At 40.3% G+C, this 11064-nt stretch overlaps 1 protein-coding gene across 10 annotated transcripts in view; it reads left to right on the top strand.

Moving 5' to 3' along the window:
- The window catches only part of LOC118421528 (discoidin domain-containing receptor 2-like), a 92541-nt gene extending 82977 nt beyond the window's left edge, over window positions 1-9564 (top strand). For 8 of the 10 annotated variants that reach the window (XM_035828850.1, XM_035828842.1, XM_035828843.1 and 5 more), the window contains 9 exons: window positions 815-924; window positions 1540-1701; window positions 2897-3064; window positions 3443-3649; window positions 4100-4329; window positions 4590-4717; window positions 5197-5394; window positions 5801-6035; window positions 6568-9564. In XM_035828850.1, coding sequence (XP_035684743.1) covers window positions 815-924; window positions 1540-1701; window positions 2897-3064; window positions 3443-3649; window positions 4100-4329; window positions 4590-4717; window positions 5197-5394; window positions 5801-6035; window positions 6568-6867 — 1738 coding nt within the window. In that variant the 3' untranslated portion in view covers window positions 6868-9564. Of the gene's footprint in view, window positions 1-814; window positions 925-1539; window positions 1702-2120; window positions 2157-2896; window positions 3065-3442; window positions 3650-4099; window positions 4330-4589; window positions 4718-5196; window positions 5395-5800; window positions 6036-6567 lie in introns of all 10 variants that reach the window. The other 2 variants (XM_035828851.1, XM_035828852.1) reach the window with 2 other exon arrangements.
- Window positions 9565-11064: the final 1500 nt, after the last annotated feature.

Raw genomic sequence — 11064 nt, 5'->3', positions numbered from 1 at the left:
AGTCATCATTTGCATAACATGTATATCATTATGAACATCTTTGCCTAAGCTACCTGCATGCCTAAAATGATGGCAATCCGTCGTTCCTTTCTGCAGTATCGCTCTTTGGAGTGTCTTGACAAAAACGCCCCTGCAGTTCCACAATTGAATGTTAGGGGACTGAAACTTGCCCCACTTTGTCATGACGCTAAAAGCTATCTACCACCCAAATGTCACGACCATATCACGTACGGGACAAGAGATACATTGAAAAAACTGCTATGATAGAATATTCTCATTAATTATGCAAATGTACTCCTATTTTGCATAATTAGTATTTTATCTTGTACAACATTGTCTAAGGTACCTACATACCAAAAATCATGAAAATCCGCTATTCCCTTCTTGAGTTATCCTCGTCAGAAGTTTTTGACAAAAATGCCCCTGCTATCCCAAAACTAGACGCTAGGGGGCCCAAACTCATGTCATTTTTTCCTGAGCACAAGAGCTATCTAATACTTAAAAATCTTGACCATAGCATGTTCAGAACACCGAGATAGCAAAACCGGAAGTTGCGCTGCAGTACCAAGGTCACACACCAGGGGGCCCAAAATTGACCTTGACCTTCGTCTTCCCAACCCCTACCCGCATACCAAATATCATCGTAGTCCATCAAGAGATTCTCAAGTTATGCTGACCACACTATGCGGACACACAGACACACACACACACACACACACAGACACACACACAGACACACTCAAAACTATACCTCCATTTTTTCATGGAGGTAATGACAGTATCTGATTTGTGATCTTTTTTCTCTTCTATACAGTGCTCGATGGGTGACCATCAATTTGAATCACAACATTGGGAAGTTTCTCAAGGTCCGCTTTACATACGCCGACAGTTGGATGCTTTTTAGTGAAGTGTCCTTTGACTCAGGTAGGTCACAGAGAGTAACTGACAAAAGACAAATTCTGATGAATACTGAAAAAGAAAGGCTAAAATTAAATCCAGTGCATTTTTTTCTTTGTAAATACATAAATATTTATCAAGTAAGCAACAAATGGACATAAAAGGCACAAAAGAAATACAGATCAAAACAAATTTCATATAAGGTTTGGTCAACTTGAAGTTTTTGTAAGATCCAACAGGTGGCGCTCTTGATATGTGACAGTCATATTTGGCCTCAGTACACCAGAGACATCAATGCTGCTTTTATTTTGACATAGCAGATATTCATTTTTGACACATTATTTCTGATGACAATATTGTGCTAGATTGTAACATATCTTATTAATGGTGCTTGCATTGATGCATGATATATCATTATTTACCCTTTAACCCTTGTTGACCCAAGTAGCCACCTTGGTACATGCCCTATCCCACTTTCCCCTCCTCTCTCCTGCCATAGCCTCACAACAATGTAAGATTTGTTAGGGGCAAGATGTTGGACTCCTGCTGTTGTTGGAGTCTTCTACCTTGCTCCTAACCTCTCTTGCTTAACTACTAGCTAGTAGTTCTATAACCCAGCTCGGATGTCTCTCCTCTCTCTAGTGACTGGCAACTTCAGCCACCTTACTGACGAAGAGTATGTAGATCCAATGCTTGTGACAGAGACAGTGCCTCTGCCCATCGAGATTCCGAACGGGGAAATCGTTATGGACGGAAGCGCCACTTCTCTCACAACCGTAGACCCTAACGGCTCGGACCACACAGGTACTAAAGGATTTTAGAACAGGTTTAATCATTAATGCTTTTAGGTGAAACTGAGGATGAAGCTTGGCAGCTTTCCTGGCTGTTTTATTTTCTTTTGATCTGTGATCAGTTTTGATTCAAATGGTTTAGAAACAGAGAAGCTTGTTGTAATGAACAATATTCAAAGGAATTATCTATAAATGAACAGTACAGTATTCTATTCTGTTATCTGATAAAAACTGTTTTTCATGCATTTTCGAAAGGATGAAAATTTGTTCAAATAGTGTTGGCCAGCTTGTACAAGCTCAAAACAGACAAACAAACTAAAGAAAGGAAAACAGCCACCAGGAAGTTTCCAAGCAAATCTCAACAGTACATCTGTTGCCAGACTTGCATGGTAAAGCAAGTGCTTATTTTCTTGTCTTCTTCCTGGTTTGCAGTTGTTGCTGCGATTTCTGCAGATGGGAATGATACAGGTTTGCTCTTGCCTCAAGCAAGGCCCCCTAGCCTAACTGTAGTTAGATACTAGTTGTAAAGACATTAATTTGCCTGGCTGTTGTAACCTAATGGCTCTATGATAATGTGATTGGACAAACTGCTGTAACCATTGTAAACTTTTGTTAAAACTTTGAAGTACATGAAGTTCACTTGTCCAACTTCGAGGTATTTTACATGACAATTTCCTATAATAAGTCAGCAAGAAGACAGTTGATAAATGTACCTCAGACATGACATATTGCCACATGTTACTATATATACGGAATGTGGATTAAGTTTTATCTGTAATGTGTTTAACATATTTACATGATGTCACAACTTGTCCTTTGTGTTTAATCCAAAGGTTTGTAGCTCTAGGGGGCACATTGCTAGATTACATTGTATGTGTTAGCCTGTCCTTGTGTCGTCTTAGGTAATGTGTGTGTGTCTTGAGAAGTTTATTATGTGAGGCACATAAAGGTATTGTACATGATTGTAAGACAGAGAAGACTAAGTGTCTTTTCATGTTGTATACATTTAAACAAACGAAATCTAATGTCATGTGAAATTTAGACTTTGAAATATAAAGAAGACATGAAAATGTACATTGTATGTCAAAATGTGTTTCGTCATCAAATGTACATGTAGAAGTCCAATAAAGACTGAAGATGCATGTGAAGGTCATATGACATATTTAGTGACATGAAAATGACAGTCTATGTTCATTCCATTGTTTCAGAAGTGACCACAGTGGACACGTCCATCACAGAAGTGGACGGCCAGAGCGGCCTGCCCAACGTGGCCATCATCGTGGGCATCCTGGTGGCCATCATCTTTGTCCTGATGGTGGTCATCCTGCTCATCTTGTGGAGACACAAGAGGAAGACCAAGGCCAAGCCTCCAAAAGGTACATTTTTGTTCATTTGTTTCTTGAATGTTAACTAACAAAATTAGCATTCAAAAAGTGCTTATTCAGCCTATTTTATCATTGTCTGTTCCCTGTCTTGCAAGGGTTCAATGGCCAATCACCAGCTATTTGCCTTGTTGATTGTTACTTATTGGTAAAGACTTAGCTTATGTGTGTAAGAAAGTGAAGTTATCCAGTACTTTTATTTTTCTCCCTGCTGCCTAACCTTGTAAGCAATACAATCTTTGTGCCAAAAGGCTAATTTAGCATGAAGACGATCAATAAAGATTACTAATATAAATAATAGGTACTTTTGTTTTTGAAGTATCATTATGTTGTACTAAGTACTAATCAACATTGCTATCCTTTTTTATACAGAAACAAGAGGATTTGAGCAGCACATAGCGTTGAACGTATGCATGCCTAACGGACACAACAACCAGCCGAGCGTGCGCCACGCCAACCCGAGCTACCACCGCATCCGCCCCAACGACCCGGAGTACCAGGAGCCCCACAACTTCCTGAGGAAACTGCCCGACCTGCCCGCACTGCCCGCTCCTGTCAGTCAGTCCAGGGAGAACTCAGGTAAGGAGAGGAAACAACAGGGGAGGAAACGGCAAAAAGCAGAAAGACACTGTCAAAAGATACCGGATCATTCTCTGAACTGTCTGACCGTTTCCAAAATCATATCCAGCTGCTTGAGTAACTGCTTTCTGGTTTATCTTATTACCTGGATGTATCAGCGACAGAACAGTGGAGGAAGTAGAAAAATGTATTATGTTAGTTTCCCTGCAGTGGCTATTGACATGTTTATGAGGACAATACAGGTATCACTGGGAAATCAGAATGTGATTTAATAGTTTTTACAGAGATGGTTTAACTGTATCAATCTGAAAAATATCTTCAAAATATATTCAAAATATTCACTAAGTTGCAACTTTTTGGGAGTACCTCAGAGTCAGAGTGTTTTTTTCCTTCTATGATCAAATTGTTACGTGACACATGTTGTAAGGTTTCCTCTGTTGTTTATTGCAGGTGATGCTGTGTATGCTGAACCAGACTTCAGCCTCTGTGCAGCGAACCCGAACGTCAAGATCCCGCACTACGCCGAGGCCGAGATCGTCAACATCCAGGGCGTGGCAGGAACCAACACGTACGCGGTCCCCAACGTCAACATCGACATGTACTCCACGTCAACACCTCCGGAGTTCCCCCGACACAACCTACACTTCCAGGAGAAGCTGGGGGAGGGCCAGTTTGGAGAGGTGAGGGTGTGGCTTGTTGCCGTAGTTACCTGCAGTTTTTAAGCACAGTCAAGTGTATGTCTTAGCCCATGTAATGTTAAAGGTCTACAAGAGCTGACAGTTGAATGTGTCATGCAAGATTCAGCTGTCTTGCGACAGAAAAAGTCATCATAGATTCTTTTTCGTGATCGGTTCTGTCATACTAGTATCACTGAACATTGTATCACATATTACGTTTGAACTAGTTGGACAAGCTGACTTTGCCCATTGTTATTCCACAGGTTCATTTGTGTGAAGCTGAAGGAATGAGAGAGTTTGTGGGGGGAGACTTCTGCCTCACCCACACCAAGGACAAACCTGTACTGGTGGCTGTGAAGATGCTCAGGCCAGATGCTACCAAAAATGCCAGGTAAGACACTAATGTACTGCTCCTAACATGTAAGGAAAAAAGGAAAGGAAAGTGATCTCAATCCAGTTTTAACTCACTGAAGAGCTTGTTTTCCACAGATGCTATGTACAGTATTTAAGGTCAATTCCCCTAGCTCTTAACGACTAGCACAATCAACAGTGGACTACAGCTTAACTTCCCGCCCTAAGGACTGCAACTTTTTCTGGTAGCGTGCATGTTGTGCGAGTGACACAGCCGGAATCGAACCCACAGCGTCTAGTGCCATAGGCAGGGCTGCCAACCACTGAACTACGCAGGGCAGGCTACCATGTACTTGTATAATATCACAAAGTAAAGGGAATTGGCAAACACGTGTAGTATATGCTTTCGTACATGCGTGGAGTACAAAAGTTAAGAAGTCCATTTTGTCCCTTTCATACCTTGAGTGACAACAACTGTCCTTGATATTTTGAGAAACACTGTCTTATGTTTCTATACAGAACTGACTTCTTCAAGGAAGTGAAGATCCTTGCGAGGCTGCGGGACCCTAACATCGTGCGACTGCTGGGAGTGTGCACGCGGGACGAGCCCCTGTGCATGATCGTTGAGTACATGGAGAACGGAGACCTGAACCAGTACCTTTTCAAACACGAGTTCGAGGGGGCTGTTCCTTCGGCTTCAAATGCACCCATGCTTGGGTAAGTCGTGAGCAATTTTGTTGTTCCCTTTATCAGTGTGACATGCTTTTACATGCATTTGATGTACCAGGGTATGCTTTAGACCAAAACAGTTAACTCTAGCGTTACTGGTTATCCTTCTGCAAGTTACTGCTCTACAACCAGCACATTGTGTAGAAGTTATATCTTTATGTTCTGAAAGAAAAGCAAGTAAAAGCTCAAATGCAACAGGCCTTTCACATTGTCCTACTCACCTCCATCAACGCATAAAAATGCCCAAAGAATGTAGAAAGCAAGAATTCTGATGGGCATGCAGCCACCCTTTCATTAGTTGAACAGCTAATCGTAATTTAAGGTAACAGCTGTTTATTGTTAGGACTACTTTACTACATTCCTGAGTTTGACCATGCATTACCTTCTCTTACAGCTTGGGGGCGCTGCTGTACATGGCTGCTCAGATCGCATCAGGAATGAAGTACCTGTCGTCCTTGAACTTTGTGCACCGCGACCTTGCCACCAGGAACTGCCTGGTTGGTCCGAGGCACTCGGTGAGAATAGCAGACTTCGGCATGAGTCGGAACCTGTACTGCGCCGATTACTACAGGATACAGGGGCGCGCTGTGCTGCCCATCAGGTGGATGGCATGGGAGAGCATCCTCATGGTAAGGGTCTTCTGCATATGTCATAGTTTGTAGAGTAGTATGAATACGCAGCAGGTAACATGATGAAGTCCAGTCAACCTATGTATAGTGACCATTCAAGGGACTTTTGAAGAAAAGTTGAGATAGGGTCCTCTGCATATGTCATAGTTGTACATACATGTATACAGGAGCATGAATACATAGCAGGTAACATGATGAATTCCAGGTCAAACCTGTGCATAGTTGTGACCATTCAAGGGACTTTTGTAGAAATTTGACATACAGTAGTAGTAGACAGGTGGCCATTATAGACAGGATTTGGATCAATGGCAACGTATTTCTTGGAACAATAGAAAGTCACAATGCCTATTTGATCTTATGCAGAGGTGGTCAGTAGTACAGGTTTGACTGTAGCATTATGGAAAGCAACTTGAAAAGAGTCAGTGAGAAGCAAGATGTCCTTTCCTCACAATGTCTTGAAAATGGAGTTAAGTCCAGACATTATGTTTAGAATGAAGAGTTGATGCGATATTTCCCTCTCCTTCTCCCCCAGGGTAAGTTCACCAGCCAGAGCGACATCTGGGCCTTCGGAGTGACCCTCTGGGAGATCCTGACTCTGGCCAAGGAGCAGCCTTACGCCCACCTGAGCGACGAACAGGTCATCGAGAACACGGGAGAGTTCTTCAAGGACGAGGGGCGGCAGGTGCACCTGTCCCAGCCCGCCATCTGTCCCAGCGACACCTACGCCATGATGAGAAAGTGCTGGAAGAAGGAGCCCGAGAGCAGGCCCACCTTCGAGGACCTGTGTGTGTTCTTACAGAGGAAAAACATTGGCTTCCTCACTGAAGTATGATGTACAGATACATAGATAATATTATATATATATATATATATATATATGAGCTGCCTTCAATATTTGATTCACTTACCATGTTTTCTTTAAGAAGAGTTATAAAAGATCATGATCAATTGTTAAGTTTTCCAGTGGAAAGAGTGCCATCATCACCTTTTACTTGCCATTACATTATGTTAAAAGGAGAAAGTCATCTCCTAACTCATGTGTGCACTGCGGCTTATAGATTATCATGTAAGGCTGTACGTATTGTAAAGAGTAAACAGTGAGTGGGTGTAAAGCCTGTACAGCGTGTGTTTTTTATTGTAATTTTTTCATGATTACCGTTGTAGGCCACACCAATATGTATTTCCTTGGTCCTCAGGCATTCAAAATGATAATTTATCAAAACTTTATAAAATAAACCGGAGCCAGGCGGAAACACTAACCATATCCACTCCCTGTAACTGAGTGTTCCAAGATTCACATACTTTTCCCTCTGATGTTTTTTCATCTCACAGTTTAGAATTACGTTGTTTTAAAATCTGAGAGTCAGCAAATAGAATTGGTGTGGCTTCAGTGTTAAGTTGAAATTTGAAGGGACAATGTGTGTTGCATTACTAGGAATGTGTGAAGCTTAAAGCCTGTTTTTGTGTTTTGTTTATTGTATTATTTGCCATTGAATGAGTTTGAAAATTCTGTATAGTGTCTGTGACATATAACCATATTCAGGATAAAGTTGTATTATAATTTAAGTATTATCAATAGATGTAAAGGTATTTTATGTTGATGTACAGTAGTGGCTGTTAGTGTTGTAATGATTGTAAAACTCTGAAAAATTTGGTGTAGAGCTGTCCTTCGTATCTTGCCAATCTTACTTCCAAATCAGGAAAAAATTACTGACAAAAACTTTGTAGTGAATATCTCTACTTTTTAAAGTGTGCTCTGGATACATAATGATTTCGTTAAAGATTCCAAGTCTATAAAGATGATAATAATTTTGGGATGTATTCCCAAAAAAAGACAGGCATAGCTCTTCATACATCATAACCATTTCTTGCCAATTTTGTAAAGGTATGTTTGTAAAACTTTTGTAGTACCAGATATATTCACATAAATGTGTCTATGGGCAACGTCAATTTTACTCTGGTTTGTAATTTTCACCACTTAAACCCTTCAAATAGAACCAGAAGTCGAGCATACCAATCTAGTTTTCATTCTTATGGAGTTAACAAGGTCATACTTGTTAAGAAGCCTTTTTTTTTCTTCCGAGATCTTCTAAGATATCTACAGCCTTCAGTTACAATATTACCTGTATGCTGTCTGTTCATGATATTTTTGTATGTAAATATGGCAAGGCTGAGAGCAGACTGTGACAGGGCTATGTGCAGTGCCAAGCATTGAGTTATAACCACAGAGTAAGTAGTGTGTAAATTGAAAAGGAAAATGTTGCAGGTTGTTGTGAAGAAGCTGCTTTAGAACTTGTCGTGCAGATTACGAATTTTAAATCCTATCGTCAGATCTTATACAGAAGAGGTCTTGAGCTTGATTGCAAGTAATCATGATTTTAATGATTTCATTACCAGTTCTTTATATGCCTAGCTTTCATACAGTATTGAACTAGATTGTTTAACTTCCCAGCACATTTATGAAATAGGGTTAGCTTATGTTTCAACACACCTGTAATATTGTGCAAAGTGTAACTATATCATTGTGAATCAAAAGTCAAACATGTACCAGTTTATTTCATTTGCTAGCGAACCTGTAATCCAAATTCTTACAAAGCCCAATCCATCAATTTGAAACATGTTTACGTACAAGCCACATTTTTTCTTCATTCTGTTTGATTACTGTTCAACCTTGTTTTAGGAAAAGACAAAGCAAAGGAAATGAACTGATAATATGTATTGAAGAAAGGGAAGAGTTCAGTTATAACTTATGTTCAGTTTTCTAACCAGACGAGATTCCATACACTTATAGTGGAGTCTATATGCGTAAGCCATGGTTTTTTACTACAGTCTTAAGGTTAAAATTTTCATGTTTGTTGCAAATGTATTTTGTTAACAGAAAAGACCATCTCTGTGCCATGGTACATCACACTAAGAAACTTTCAGGACCACAGATTCAGATCTTTGTGGAAAATATTGACAACCATCATATACTTGATAAACTCTTGTTCAAATACAGCTATATTCTTGTCATAATAGCACTATGTCATAACAATCACCATGCATTTGGTTGAAGAATTATTGTGCACATAGATATATCTGCTGTCAGGTATTAGGATACATGTACATCTACAAGCAAAAGGAAGATATTGCTGATATCGACAGGCTTACAATGTACATCTACATGTAAAAAATTACACCATTCACTGTTATGTACCAAGACATAACAGTGGCTTACTTTAGAGATGTACACTTTGAACTTGCAACTTCTCTACTTGTGAAGAAATGTATTTTTTCTAGTGCGTGACAAATGTAGAATTTTTGTTCGTTAAGTCGTAACAGACACATGATGTAGATGGATTAATATGTACATAATCTCTATTGTTGTGACTTACAAGGTGAATGGAAGCTGTGGTATTATTATTATTATTCCCTTATGAAATTATGAATAAGTTGTAGGATTGTTGTGGAGTCGTGCCTCCTTATCCAACCCTGCTGTATGTATAACAGAGAAGACTAAAAACACAAGTAAAGAATCTGGAACAAAGTGTGCCCTGTTGTGACGTGTGAATCTGTCTGGTCTGTAACTAGGGGTGGGTACTGGTACAAAGCTCTTTTTCCTTATTGGACGGTCCATAGATACTGAACCTGAAAAACATCAGTAGACTGGGTTTTGGATATATATGGCAAGAAATCGGACATAGAAAAACATGACCCATTTCAGAACTTTACAAATAACTTTACACTGAAGAATACAGCACCCAAGGGAATTCAATGTTTAGGCAAGACTAATTTGAAAGGTTATGTAACCTCCTTTTCTTATGCTGTCCTTGACATTGTTGTCTTTATACCAAATCTTACATATTTTATCTTTCAGGCACGGGTCATCTATATACCACAATCTGCGTTCAACAACGGAGAAATGCTCCGAGAAAAAGACATTAGTTACATCTTGCAGACACAGGCTCTCCCATAAAACAGAGGTCCCAAGAAAAGAAATATTTCCAAACCTTACACTTAACACTTTACAGACGCTTTTATCATAAGCACACAGGCCAAGCGAAAAAAAGAGGCCTATTTCCAAATCTTACACTTTACACTTTACACGGACACGGCTCATTAACCACATTACAGGCTGAGAAAAAAATGGAGGCCTTTCCCAATCTTACACTTTACACTTTACAGACACGGCTATCTTAGCACACAGGCCCTGAAAAAATTCGAGGCTCTTTTTCCAAAGCTTACATTTACACTTTACAGACACGGCTAATTGACAATGACCCACCACTCTCAGCGAAAAAAACGGGGCTTTTTCCAAATCTTACACTTTACACTTTACAGACACGGCTATATCAGCACACAGTCCCTGAGAAAAAACGAGGCTGTTTTTCCAAATCTTACACTTTACACTTTACAGACACGGCATCATCTTAGCACACAGGCCCTGAGAAAATTCGAGGCTGTTTTTGGAAAGCTTACATTTACACTTTACAGACACGGCTCATTAACCACCGGGGTTGATTGACAAAAGCTTGCGACAATGACCCACCACTCTCAGTGAAAAAACGGGGCTTTTTCCTTATCTTACACTTTACACTTTACAGACACGGCATCATCTTAGCACACAGGCCCTGAGAAAATTCGAGGCTGTTTTTGGAAAGCTTACATTTACACTTTACAGACACGGCTCATTGACAATGACCCACCACTCTCAGTGAAAAAACGGGGCTTTTTCCTAATCTTACACTTTACACTTTACAGACACGGCATTATCTTAGCAAACTCCACTGGTCCTGAGAAAAAAAGGGCTGTTTTCCCAATTTTACACTTCACTTTAAAGACTCGACCCCGAAAAGATCCTGCAGTGTCTGTTTCAGTGTGATCTCCAAGCAGACGTTGTCTGGGATCCCTCCCAGCGTCTGCTCGTAGATTCTTCCCGCGGCGCCACCTGAAGTTTCCAATGACGAGGCCGTCCCAATGTCGAGATGACTCCAATGTAGAGAATCGCCCCAATGTCGGAACCGCCCAAAAGTCGGAGCAACCCAATGTC

Source organism: Branchiostoma floridae, chromosome 8 (assembly GCF_000003815.2).
Source record: "Branchiostoma floridae strain S238N-H82 chromosome 8, Bfl_VNyyK, whole genome shotgun sequence".
NCBI classification, from domain to species: Eukaryota; Metazoa; Chordata; class Leptocardii; order Amphioxiformes; family Branchiostomatidae; genus Branchiostoma; species Branchiostoma floridae.
This window is presented reverse-complemented; position numbering and strand designations above follow the sequence as displayed.